This window comes from Aotus nancymaae, unplaced genomic scaffold (genome assembly GCF_030222135.1).
Source record: "Aotus nancymaae isolate 86718 unplaced genomic scaffold, 86718_ANA_hifiasm-v0.15.2.pri h1tg000028l, whole genome shotgun sequence".
Lineage (NCBI taxonomy): Eukaryota > Metazoa > Chordata > Mammalia > Primates > Aotidae > Aotus > Aotus nancymaae.
The window spans coordinates 31,747,558-31,761,558 of record NW_026988441.1 but is presented as its reverse complement, the minus strand read 5'-3'; the positions used below and the strand labels follow the sequence as shown (position 1 = coordinate 31,761,558).

Below are 14,001 nucleotides of genomic sequence, written 5' to 3'. Positions count from 1 at the left end.
TACCTCCATGGCTCTCCCTCATCTCCTTCGTGTCTTTTAAAAAAAGCCTCAAGCAATTGCTGGCCTCAAACAATCCTCTCCTATCCCAGCCTCTCAAAGTGCTGGAATTCCAGGTGTGAGCTACCAAACCCAGCCAGGGACATACATTTATGATCACGAACTAAACACAGTTTTGCTGCTTTATTAATTGACATTCACCAAGGGAGAGAAGGAGAAAAATGTTTGTTTATTAAGGAAAATTATAAATTGATACCTTATCTATATATCTATATATGTGTATATATGTGTATGTATGTGTGTGTGTGTATATATATATATATGGAAATATATATATGTATATTTTAAGACAGAGTCTTGCTCTGTTGCCCAGGCTGGCATGCAGTGTTGCAATCTCAAGCTCACTGTAACCTCTGTCTCCAGGGTTCAAGCAATTCTCATGCCTCAGCCTCCCAAGTAGCTGGGACTGCAGGCGCCTGCCATCATGCATAGCTAATTTTTTGTATTTTAGTAGAGACAGGGTTTCATCATGTTGCCCAGGGCAGTCTTGAACTCCTCAGCTCAGGCAATCCGCCTGCCTTGGCCTCCCGAAGGGGTAGGATTATAGGCATGAGCCAGCGTGCCAGGCTGACAGATGTATGTATTTTTTGGATACATGTGATAATTTAATGCATTCATATGATTTGTTCTTTCAGCTCTTTTTTGTTTGTTTTTTTTGAGACAGGTCTTGCTGGAGTGCAGTGGCCTGATCCTCTCACTGCAGCCCCAACCTCCTGGGCTCAAGCAGTCCTCCCATCTCAGCCGCCCAAGTAGCTGGGACTACAGGCATGCTCTACCACATCTGGCTAACTTTTCATTTTTTTGTAGAGACGAGGTCTCACTATGTACCTAGGCTGGTCTTAAACTCTTGGGCTCAAGTGATCCTCCTTCCTCAGCTCCCACAGTGCTGGGATTACAGAAATGAGCCACGGTGCCCAGCCACTCAGGGTTTATAAGAAGATGCAACCTCTCATCTTGACAATGCGCAACCTCTCGCTGTTTTATTCTATTCCTGAACTCTCACCACCCTCTAATACTATCTCTAATGCAGCGATCGACAGCCCACAGGCCAGCCACCTGTTTTTACAGGTTAAAGTTTAATCGTCCAACAGCCATGCTCATTCACGTACGTGTTTTATCTGTGGTTACTTTTCCGCTACAGGAGCAGATGGAGTCATTGCGATGGAGACTGTCTGGCCCACAGAGCCTATTTAATGTCTGCTATCTGCCCTTTTTATCTCATTCATCCCTGGCTTTCCCCACTAACAAGTCAGCTCCTCTGTGTCAGAAGAGTGCCTGCATACAGTAGGCATTCAATGATGGCTGCTGAATGAACCAGTGATTTACAGTCCAAAGTCTAATGCTTTGAGTTTGGTCAAGACGAACATCTCTGAATGAAAGGGGGCTTGGGTCAAAGGTCATTCCCACCATTAGCAACCACTTGCCAAGGGACATACATACATGCATGCATTCATTCATTCATTCATTCATTCGCTTTTGTTGCCCAGGCTGGAGTGCAATGGTACCATCTTAGCTTACTGGAACCTCTGCCTCCCGGTTTCAAGCAATTCTCCTGTCTCAGCCTCCCAAGTACCTGGGATTACAGGTGGCCACCACCATGCTCAGCTAATTTCGTATTTTCAGTAGAAATGGAGTTTCACTGTGTTGATAAGGCTGGTCTCAAACTCCGACCTCAGGTGATCCGCCCACCTTGGCCTCCCAAAGTGCTGGGATTACAGGCATGAGCCACTGCGCCCGGCCTATTTCTTTTTAATTATTAGTTTTTTTGAGATGGGGTCTTGTTCTGTCACCCAGGCTAGAGTGCAATTGTGCAATCACAGCTTGCTGTAACTTCAAACTCCTGAGGTCAGGTGATCCTCCTGCCTCAGCCTCGGGTAGCTGGGACTACAGGTGCACACCACCAAGCCCAGCTAATTATTATTATTTTTCTTTTCTAAAGATAGGTTCTTGCTTGTTGACCAGACTGGTTTTGAACTCCTGGTCTCAAGCAATCTTCCTACCTCAGCCTCTCAAAGTGCTGGGATTCCCGGCGTGAGCCACCACGCCTGGCCAGGGACATGCATTTATGATCACAAATTAAACATAGCTTTTCTGCTTTCCTAATTGACATTCACCAAAAGAGAAATAAAGAAGACAAACTCACAGAGAAAAGCACAAAGGAGGAGGAGGAAGAGAAAGAGGAGAAGGTGGAGAAAGAGAAGTGGGGAAGAGAGAGAGAGAAAGAGAGAGAGAGAACACAAGAATAAAAGAGACAAAGGCTGGGTGTGGTGGCTCACGCCTGTAATCCCAGCACTATGGCAGGCTGAGGCAGGCAGATCACTTGAGGTCAGGAGTTCGAGACCAGCCTCGCCAATATGGCAGAACCCCATTTCTAATAAAAATACAAAAATTTAGCTGGTGTGGTAGCACACACCTGTAATCCCAGCTACTTGGGAGGCTGAGGCACAAGAATCACTTGAACCTAGGAGTTGGAGGTTGTAGTGAGCCACGATCGTGCCACTCCACTCCAGCCTGGGAGACACAGCAAGACTTTGTCTCAAAAAATAAATAAATAAAATAAAAAGAGAGACAAAGAGACAGAAGGAAAAAGAGTCAGAGAGAGACGGATGATGGGTAATGAATTGTGTCCGACCTGTGTGTGAAGCCTGTCTTTTTCACTCTTGGCTAGGGGACCTTAGCAGGTCATGTCACCCCTGTGGGCCTCCATTTCCTCATCTGGAAGATGGGGTTAAAAGTATCTTTCCTCACAGGGCTGTTTTGCATGTCAAGACACAATGCAAAACTGATGCCAGGCGCACAGAAGCCCTCAGCTAAAGGCAGCCCCAAATTAACTCAAGACATCCTAGTCCTGCCAGGACCCCAGACCCTCCACATCTCCTCCCTGAGAGCAACCAAGAGAGGCTAGATCCTGTCCCCGCTGAAGCAACCCCCAATCTGCCTTGGCCCAGCTCGCAAAGAGGGTGTTGGGGACCTTCCCCTATGAGGGCGGAGACAATTTCTGGCTTTTCTAAGCCACATGGGGCACAAATGGTGAGGGGGTCCCTGTGAAATAAGGCCACCTGTCACTACAGAACACAGAGTCACCAGCTCTTCTCTCCAGCAAACAGTTTCGGTGCCGTGCTCATGGGGTTCCCCATCCTTCCCCTTTAGCTCAGAGAAGCAACCCCCAATCCTGTTTGCTGTGGGAGGCTATAAATGGCAGAATCTGGGGACACTGACATCCTCAGATGTGAGGATGAGACAGAGCTGAATTCTGACTCTAAATTGCTGTGCACAGCTCTGGGACTCAGTTTCTTCATCTGTAAAATGGGGATATTAAAGGCCCTAGCTCAGAATGTTTTACTTTTACCATTAAGGAATCCTAGGCTGATCCACAGGGAAGTAGCCAGAACAGGGTGGCACAGAGGCAGTGGCCGATCACCCATCATGATTCCACAAGGCTACCCAAAGCAGCTCTAGGCTCAGGAAGGTCCAGGTAAGAGGCCTGTCTAGGAGCATGGGAGCCATGTGGATACCTTAGAGCCTCCAGGACAAGAGCAGAGATAGGCTGTGTTGATGGAGGTTTGTTTTGTAGCAGTTAGAAGTGAGTTGGATCTCACTTTTGGCACAGAACTTCCAGTAAACCTGCATTTGCAGTCCTTGGGTATGGACAGGCACTCACACCATCCCAAGGCTGTTAGGAAGTAGGTTCACCTTGATGCCCAGCCAGTACCCCAATCCTCCTTCCTCAGAGAGGCTTGGTCTCCTAGAGCAGAGCTCTCAACCTCAGTACTCCTGACATTTTGGGCTGGGTAACTGGGTGTGATGGAGGCTGAGCCAGACACGGACTAGTTACCTGCTAAACTATCACCTCCTCTGAGGGGTTTTCTAGCCACAGTGACTGCAGAAGTCACTGGCAAGATTCTCCCAGTCTCAGCTTGGGGAGAAAATCCTTAGGGGTCTGTGGATAGAATTCAAGGAGTCCATGAATTTAGATAGAATATAATTATGCTTTTACTTCCTCTCATTTTCACTGGAAGTGGGGCATTTTCTTCCATGGTGATTGGAGGTGGCAAACCATAGAATCAGTGACCCCATCACTGACACAAATCACATATAGTTCACAGACACCATAAAAAGTCTTTTAAGCTTAACACTCCCATGAAATTACAAGACTTATCCAACCCATCACTGGGTCTTATTGTTGATGTGTTATAAAGAATCAGATCTCTTAAATGACATCACAAATCCTTAAAAAAATATCCTGGGCTGGTCACAGTGGCTCATGCCTGTAATCCCAGCAACTCTGGAGGGTGGGGTGGGAGGAATCACTTGAGACCAGGAGCTTGAGGCCAGCCTGGGCAATGTGTGAGACCATGTCTCTACCAAAAAAATACAATTAGCCGGGTGTGATGGTGTGTGCCTGTAGCCCTAGCTACTCAGGAGGTTGAGGTGGGAGGATCACTTGAGACCAGGAGTTTGAGGCTGCAGTGAGCTATGACTGCACCACTGCACTCCAGCTTAGGAGACAGAGCAAAGCCCCCAAGAACTGGGATTATGAGTTTTTGGGAAGAACATTATGTAGGTATAAAATCAAGGTTACATAATATCCACATCCCCGGGATATCTTCATCATTTGGTTAAAGTGGTATCTATCTGTTCCTCCACTATAAAACTACCATTTCCTGTTTTCCTACTCTAGTCTTCGGAAATGAGTCACTAAGCCCAGCCCACCCTCAGAGAAGGGGAGATTAGTGCGTTCTTTGGGGCAGTGCGGAGTGAAGTCTCCATACTTTAAATGGAATTGTTCCATAAGAAAGATCTGCCTGTTTTTCATTTATCTTGTGTATTTAACAATAAAATAAAAGCAAACATTTATTTACTTATGTGTTTATTTAAGAGATGGGGTCTTACCATTGCCCAGGCTGGAGTGCAGTGGCAGGATCATAGCTCACTGCAGCTCTGAACTCCTGGGCTCAAGCAATCCTCCCGCCTCAGCCTCCCAAGTAGCTGGGACTACAAGCATGGGCCACCACACCTGGCTAATTAAGAAAAAAAATTTTTAAAGATGAGTCTTGCTATGTTTCCCAGGCTGGTCTCAAACTCCTTGTCTCAAACAATCTTCCCACCTAGGTTTCCCGAGTAGCTGGGATTACAGGTGTGAGCCACCATGCCCGGCCATTTATTATTGATATATCAGTCAATCGATTAATTACTTATTTTAGTGGGGACTCCCTGGACCGATTATGTAAGATAAGGACACCCAGGACCCTGTTTACCAAAGAAATGTTCATTCTCCTCCCTTTCTCCCTGCTTCCTGGTCTAGGAATGACCCCAGATCTTCTTTTTTTTTTCCTCCGAAACATTTAGCAAGACAAGTTTAAATATTTTTCCTGATTATGAAAGTAAATTGTTGGCTGGTTGTGGGGCTCTCGCCTGTAATCCCAGCACTTTGGGAAGCCAAGGTGGGTGGATCACTTGAGCTCAGGAGTTCAAGACCAGCCTGGCCAATATGATGAAACCCTGTTTTTATGAAAAATACAAACAATTAGCTGGGTGTGGTGGTGCATACCGGTAGCCCGAGCTACTTGGGAGGCTGAGGCAGGAGAATTGCTTCAACTCAAGAGGTGGAGGTTGCAGTGAGCTGAGATTGCGCCACTGCACTCCAGCTTGGGCAGCAGAATGAGACTCCGTCTCAAAAAAGTAAATTTTGCTTATCTTAGAGAAATTTGAAGATACAGAGAATTATTGAGAAAATCAAGATTCCCAAATCCCACTACCCTAAGGCCAGCTTGATACAGTGACTTTCAGTTTTTTTTTTTCTTTACTTAGATTTTCATAGTTTTACATTTGAGATCACAAAGTTTACCTTGCCTGGATTCCTTTTCGAAAACTCATTTTCCCCTCTCATCATTTTTGCTTTTCTAGACAGGATCTTGCCCTGTTGCCCAGGCTGGAGTGCAGTGGTATGATCAGCTCACTGCAACCTCTGTCTCCTGGGCTTAATCTATTCTCCTGCCTCAGCCTCTTGAGTAGCTGGGATTACAGGCGCCCGCCACCGTGCCCAGCTAATTTTTGTATTTTTAGTGGTGATGGGGTTTTGTCACATTGGTCAGGTTGGTCTCAAACTCCTAACCTCAGGTGATCTGCCCACCACGGCCTCCCAAAGTGCCGTGATTACAGGTGTGAGTCACCACCCCTGGCCCCCTTGATCCCTGTTGAAAAACCCATTGCTCCCACTCATCATCTTTTTTCTTTTATTGACAGGGTCTCACTCTGTTGCCCAGGCTGGGGTGCAGTGACGTGATCACAACTTAATTCCACCTCTGACTCCAGGGCTCAAGTGACCCTCCTGTCTCAGTCTCCTGAGTAGCTGGGACTACAGATGTGTGCCACTATGCCTAATTTTTGTTTTTGTTTTTTGTAGAGATGGGTTTTCACTATGTTGCCCAGGCTGGCCTCAAACTCCTGGGCTCAAATGATCTACCTGCCTCAGACACCCGAATTGCTGGGATTACTGGCGTGAACCATGGAGCCCAGCCCCCACAGCAACTCATCATTATATGGGAGCCTTTCCCCTGTATCCTTAATATCCTCCGAGCAGACGATTTCTAATGATGACATAATATGCCATCATACGGAAGGACCACACGGCATTTAACCGATCTCCTATTGCCAGGCTTTCAGTTGCTTCCAGTTCTGTTCTAATTTTGTAAATAACTCTGGGATGCATATCCTGATATAAACCTTTGACAGCATCGCTGATTCGTTGAGCTTAGGATTTCTTCAAAAGGCATTTAAACCAGGAAGCCAAGGGAGAAAAACAAGAAATGAATAAAAAATCTGGAAGGGAATCAGGCATGTCCTGTAGGTGAGCTGCCACTGTTCTCCATGCTGGCAATGCTCTTTCCAGAACATCTGCCTGGCTCCCTCCTCCTCTGCTCAAACATCACCTCCTCTGAGGAGCCCTCATGGATTGCCTGACCTAGACTAGGGAACCACCCATCACTTGTTCTCTTGTGCAACGTTCCTTCCTATTGGGCTTTCCATAGTACACACGCACTTGGTTACATGTCTCCTGTTTTCTGGGTGGTTTATTATTTACCATGTTTGTATCTGTCTCTCCTACCAGGGTGGAGATTTTAGTCTGTCTTCTTCATTGCAGTGTTTCCAATCACCTAACCATTGGCAGGCACACAGTAGGTGCTCAATAAATAATTACTGGATAAGTGAAAGGATTTTAAGAGAAGAAACGCGGTGCTAGGAACTTACAAAGGGCCATCTAGCCAGGTGGGCAGCCCCTGTGGTGCGTCTGTGTCGACGGATTCCGAGACACTGGGAGCGACTGTGTCTGGACTCTCTGTGGATTTCATCCACTAGCTCGTTCAGAACCGGGCAAAGGGAGTTGGCCGGCAAGGCCACACCCACTGGCTTTGGCTCCAGCACCAGTCATGGAGGATAAAGATCCCAGACGCTCTGCTTGCCTATGGCCAAACAGCGAGGTGAGTTCTAGGACACGCCTGGGCAACTAATGTCTTTCTAAGGACAACTGATATCGTTCTAAGAAGAGGAGAAGAGACACGGACACAAGAAGGGAGGATGCTCATTTGTTTTTTTTTCTATGAGAAGGAGTCTCGCTCTGTCACCCAGACTGGAGTGCAGTGGCATGATCTTGGCTCACTGCAACCTCCACCTCCCAGGTTGTAGCCCTCAGCAGGCTAGCCCAAGGGAGATGGCTGGGCACGAGGGCAGAACCCAAGAGTGCCTCAACGGAGCAGCTGTGTCCTCCTCAGCAGAAAATCAAAGATGGGCACCTCAGCCCCTGCACCCTGCCGCTGGCAGAGCTGCTGGTTGTTCTAGGGGTGGAGAGAGGGGTTATCTTACTTTGGGAAGCCTCAGACAAGAGTTCACGTGCAAGTAGTTTATTTAGGAGGTGTTATAAATGGAATTGTGTCCTCCTGCTTGGCACACAAGACCGTTTAAGTCCTAACCCCCGGTACCTCTGACTGTGACTTGATTTGGAAATAGGATAATTAATTGCAGACGTAATTAGTTAAAATTAGGTTGGACTGGAGTAGGAAGGTTCTGATCCAATACAACTCATGTCCTTCTGAGAAGAGAAGAGACACAGACGCACGAAGGGAGGATGCTATTTTGTCTTTTTAGGGGGGAAGGAGTCTCATTCTGTCACCCAGGTTAGAGGGCAGTGGCATGAGCTTGGCTCACTGCAACCTCTGCCTCCCAGGTTTAAGTGATTCTCCTGCCTCAGCCTCCGAAGTAGCTGGGATCACAGGAGCCTGCCCACTACGCCTGACTAGTTTTTGTATTTTTAGTAGAGAGATGGGGTTTCACCATGTTGGTTGGGCTGGTCCTCAAACTCCTGATCTCAAGTGATCCACCTGCCTCGGCCTCCCAAAGCACTGGGATCACAGGTGAGAGCCACCGCGCCCAGCCTGGGAAGATGCTATCTGAGGACAGAAGACTCGAGTGGAGAATGAAGATTCTGGAAACCAAGGAATCCCAAAGATTGTGGGAAACCAGCAGAAGCCAGCAAGAGGCAAAGAAGGGTCCTCCCTCAGAGCCTTCTGAGGGCCGTGTTGTCAGCTCTGCTGACATCTTGAATTTCTGGCTTCCAGAATTGGCAGACCATAAATTCCTATTGTTTTAAGCAACCCAGTCTGTGGTGCTTCATGAGAGCAGCCCCAGGAAATGAATCTAGGAGTTCATCCCAGGAAACACCAGACAGGAAGGGAGGGTGGCAAGTGGAGGGTGTGTGAGTAACCAGGTTAACCCTGTGGGCGAGCAGAACCTGATCCCACTAGGGAGACACAGGGCAGAGCAAAACGCCTGACGGGGAGGGAGCTGGGGTATTGATCCACTGACTTCTCCAGGCACTGGCTGGGGGCTGCTCCTAGGGGTTGTCCATGTAGGCCAGATGGTCACAGCAGCCCCAGAGAGAGGCAGAGAGTGACAGGTGGTTGCAGTGTAAGGCATCCCCGTCCTCAAGGAACCTCCGTCTTCTGGGCCAGGGTTTCCAGAAAGAAACCCTACTGACATATGGGCCTGGATCATTCTCTATGGTGGGGCGGGGGTGGGGGGTGCTGAGCATTCTAGAATGCTGAGCAGCACCTCTGGCTTCACCCACTTGATGCCAATAGCATCCTCCTTCCCACCCAGTTTTGACAACCAAAAATGTCTGCAGACACTGCAGAGTGTCCCCTGGGGGCAGAAGTCAACCCCGGGTGAGAAGCTGTAGTCTAGGTTCACATTAGGAGCAAATCATTGCATAGGCTGCTACCCAAGGGACAAAGGTGGGATGTACATGTGTGGAAAGTGCTAGAAGGCTATTCTGAGTTAGTGGTTAATAGCAGGGCCAGGGCGGGGAATAAAGTAAGACCCTCACACCTCATTCCACTTCCTCAGGCGCTGCTGGAGTTGTTATGATGAAAAATTCATGCACGTTTCTAAAAGGAACACCATTCAGGTGGGGAATCTGGCTTACACGGAGGTCATCCTGGACCAGGATCAGTTTTTTTTTTGTTTGTTTGTTTTTTTAAGACAGAGTCTCACTCTGTCGCCCAGGCTGGAGTGCAGTGGCATGATCTTAGCTCACTGCAGCCTCCGTCTCTTGACAGTTCATGGGTTCAAGTGATTCTCCTGCCTCAGCCTCCTGAGTAGCTGGGATTACAGGCGCCCACCACCATCCCCGGCTAATTTTTAAAAAATTTTAGTAGAGACGGGGTTTCACCACGTTGGCCAGGATGGTCTCAATCTCCTGACCTCATGATCCACTCACCTCGGCCTCCCGAAGTGCTGGGATTACAGGTGTGAGCCACCGCACCTGGCCTGAATCAGTTCTAAGTACTTCATGTGAATCCACCTTACGCAGTCCTCGTGCCTTGTGAGGTGGGACTGTGCTTCTCCTGTGTCTTGCACGTGTGGAAATAGGGGCACAGAGAGGCCAAGCACCTTGCCGAAGGCCACACAGCAAGGAAGCGGTAGAGCTGGGAGGAACCCAAGCAGGCCGACACCCGAGTCTCTGCTCTTAGCCACTCAACTTGTGTCCCCAGAGGTGGCTTAGCTTTAAGCTTAGAGGTTTCCAGGGCAAACACCCTTTGGGCAATGATGTTCATAACTGAGCCCTCTGGAAATTCGTGCTTCCGGTCCCACCACTGGGCACACCCCAGCATCTTAATCTGAACCCCAGACGCTTTCTCTGGGTGTCCAACCCTGTGACATGTCCCCCTTTGTTTTTTTGGCCGAATCTATGCTTAGACATGTCCCTTTTTGATGCTCACAGTTTTTTTCAGCTCCCACTCCCCACCCCCATTCTCTCCCTGAGTTCCCTAACCTTCTCCATTTCCCAGACTCTTTCCCTCTCAGGAGGATTCATTTCCTGCTAAAGTCTCCTCTCACACCAGCCTTGCAAAGTAAAAACCTAGAACCCATACAAATCCCCCAGCGAGCTTTGGCCAGTTGGGTCTGACCCTCTGTCCAAGTTGTTTGCAGGTGAGGCCCAAGAGAGGGCCTGAGCTCAGATCTGCCCCACTTCCCAGAGACACTACACTCAGATGAGGTTTTCATGCAAATTAGAACACCACGCCCCTTCCCCACATACTTTTTGTCTGTCAGTAAATTATCATGACAACAGGAAAAATCATGTGGTCTATGACATGAATGACATTCTCGTGATGTGGTGATTTGTGCAGTGCGTGACAGGCACAACTGTTCATGTGGCTCCTTTGGCTGCCTACTCCCAACTAAAATGGGCCTTCGTCAATCAGGATTGCAAGGATGAGTTTTTTTCGAATCTCCCTCCACTCTCAAGTGGGGAAATTCCTTAACCCATTTATGCTGGAGGTTGCAAATTTTTTTGTGTGTGCAAAATCAGACCTTGGCAATGACCTTGAGCAGCAGGATATAAATAACTCCCACAAGCTTAGCGTTCCAATAATGGAACGCTAGGCATAAGTAGGTTGTTAGGGACTATACACTAGGACCAAAAGGAAAGTTCAGCTTCTCTATGTACAGGAGGAAGCCAGGTATTGCTCCCTGGGCAGGCCAACCCCTGGCCTAAACTTAAATGGTAATTTCAGCCCTTAGGGCAGACAAAGAGGAGACTTCTGGGAGTCAACAGAGCTGTGTATGGAGTGGCGGCCCCAGGGGGTTCTATGGGGTCACTACATTTGTGGCATCTTGCATTTGATCCTGAATCCTCGGCTCTGCCCCACTCCAGCTGCTGACAGATGACCTGCTTGGGGACTGCTCACCTGCATAGCAGGTGAGGGAAGGTGTACTGTGGTGAGGATGGGGGAGGGGCGGTTCAAAACTTGCACACCTAGACATCTATCAAAATTATAAATGCATAGAGGCTGGGTGTGGTGGCTCACACCTGTAATCCTAGAACTTTGGGAAGGCTGAGGCAGGAGAATTGCTTGAGGAGTCTGAGATCAGCTTGGGCAACATGGTGAGACCCCATCTCTATAAAAATTAAAAGGCATGGTCGTATGCACCTGTGGTCCCAGCTACTCAGGAGGCTGGGGTGGGAGGATCACCTGAGCCCAGGAGTTCAAGGCTGCAGTGAGCTATGATTGCACCACTGCACTCCAGCCTGGGCGACAGGGTGAGACCCTGTCTCTAAAAAAACAAAACAAAAAAACTCCCCCAAAACTAAAATTATAAACACATTTAGTCTCTGACCCTGCAATCCCACTTCTGGGAATGGACGCCCTCCAACCCACAGTCACACAACAGAACACTATGCAGCCACACAAAAGAATAAAGATGGCTGGGCGCAATGGCTCATGCCTGTAATCCCAGCACTTTGGGAGGCGGACGCGGGAGGATCGCCTGAGCCCGGGATTTCCGGAGCAGCCTGGCAACATGAGAAACCGTGGCTCTACCAAAAAATACAAAAATTAGCTGGGCGTACTGGTGTGCACGTGTGAAGAGACTGTCCATGTTTTGCAACAGAAAGGTCTCTAGAATGTGTGGTTATGAGAAAAAAGAATCACAGAATTGAACAGCATGTGTAGACGGCTACTCCCTGGGGTAAGAAAGAGGAGGAGGATGTCGATTTGATTACACTTATACTTATAATTGCATAAATAAACATCGGAAGGATATACTGAGGAACTAAAGGGGTTGGATATTGGGGGGACAGGAAATAGAATGGAAGTGGGGCAGGTGGAGGTACACATCTTTCCAGAAACATCCCTAACATTTTTAAGATCTAGGGCAAGAGTACAAAAAGAGACCACACACTACGGGGAAATATTTAAAAGGTAACTAAATAAAGCATGCTTGCCGGGCGCAGTGGCTCACGCCTGTAATCCCAGCACTTTGGGAGGCTGAGGTGGGCGGATCACAAGGTCAGGAGTTCGAGACCAGCCTGGCCAACATGGTGAAACCCCGTCTCTACTAAAAATACAAAAATTAGCTGGTCGTGGTGGCACATGCCTGTAGTCCCAGCTACTCAGGAGGCTGAGGCAGGAGAATCGCTTGAACCCAGGAGGTGGAGGTTGCAGTGAGCCGAGATTGCGCCACTGCTCTCCAGCCTGGGTGACAGAGCGAGACTCCATCTCAAAAATAAAAAATAAATAAAACATCCTTTTATGCTTCCACTTCGCAAACATATGTTCCTTTACTCTCTGGAAGGTCAAGGTGGAATTTAGAATCCAGATATCTGCGTTGGGTCAAGGTGTGGGGAGAGCCAGCCCTGTCCCCTTCTCTTCCTAGTCACAGCTCTGTCCTGCCAGAGGGCCTCCATACACGTGTGTGGGCACTCCAGCTTGTACGTCCAAGCTCCAGCCACATCTGTGCCAATAGCCGCCCCTCGGATGTCCCTGGGTTACGAACAGACCCACATGGGAATCTCATGCAAATTCATGGAATCTGGGCTTGGGCAGGGAATTCCGGGATCCCGGTGACTCAAAACATGGTTTAGAAAGTGGGGCACAAGCTCTTGGTGGACACGTCCCCTTGGCTCCAGGAACTTCTCATCCCATGGGAGTGGCACGGCTGGAGGAGGGCCGGGTGAGCCTCAGGGCAGGGCCCCCTTGCCTACGTCCAAGATATTACTCTATCTTTTTACTTTTCTTTTTTTCTTCTTATTTTAAAGACGGGGTTTCACCATGTTGGTCAGGCTGGTCTTGAACTCCCGACCTCAGGTGATCCGCCCGCCTGGGCCTCCAAAGTGCTTGGATTACAGGTGTGAGCCACCACACCCGGCCTACTCTATCTTTTATCTACGTTGATTTTTGGATCACATAACCTTTCCGTATTAAAACATCTAAAATTATATCTAGACACTGCATGATGAAAAATGACGTCACATCTGGGGGCCCTCCAGACTTCCAAGCCCTAGAGTTAAGGGTTCTGCTTATGAGTCCCTGTCATCTTCCAAAGCCTGGGCCTCGGGACAGCTTCACTGGGGCCCTGTTGTCCTTGGGCTGCCCTTCCAAGGTCAGGATCCCTCCACTGCAGCCTTGGGGTCTCACTGGTCCCAGGAGGCCACCTCCCCAAGACTCCGACTGTCCACACACGCCGCCCCAGCATCACTTACATTGTAGAGGAGATCAGTCCACCCTTCCATGGTTATGCACTGGAAAACAGTCAGCACTGCGAACAGAATGTTGTCGAACTGAGTGATCCCGTTGTTGGGCCCTTCCCAGTAGGGCTGACATTTGGTCCCATTGGGGCAGGTGCGGGCGGGTTCTTCTGTCCCACATGGAGCCGGAGACTCACCCTGAATGTCATCTATGAAAGGGAAGGGGAGAAAAGTCAGAGGAAGGAGCAGGGAACACCAGCTCTGAGGTATAGGGACCAGTGACTCTACGATGCTGTTGGAACAAAGAACTATTTGGACAAACGTGATCAGCCTTCAAAGAAATCTATGTTTGGCTTTGTGGGTCTATTATTGTTTTCTGTTGATTAATTTCTTCTCTAAGCTTTACTACTTTTCTC

At 48.6% G+C, this 14,001-nt stretch overlaps 1 protein-coding gene across 1 annotated transcript in view; it reads right to left on the bottom strand.

The window, feature by feature from the left end:
* CACNA1A (calcium voltage-gated channel subunit alpha1 A) overlaps nucleotides 1–14,001 on the bottom strand; it is a 298,241-nt gene that overhangs the window by 144,567 nt on the left and 139,673 nt on the right. The window contains exon 6 of the mRNA XM_064381775.1: nucleotides 13,601–13,794. Within this exon, the coding sequence (XP_064237845.1) occupies nucleotides 13,601–13,794 (194 nt within the window). The remainder of the gene's footprint in view (nucleotides 1–13,600; nucleotides 13,795–14,001) is intronic.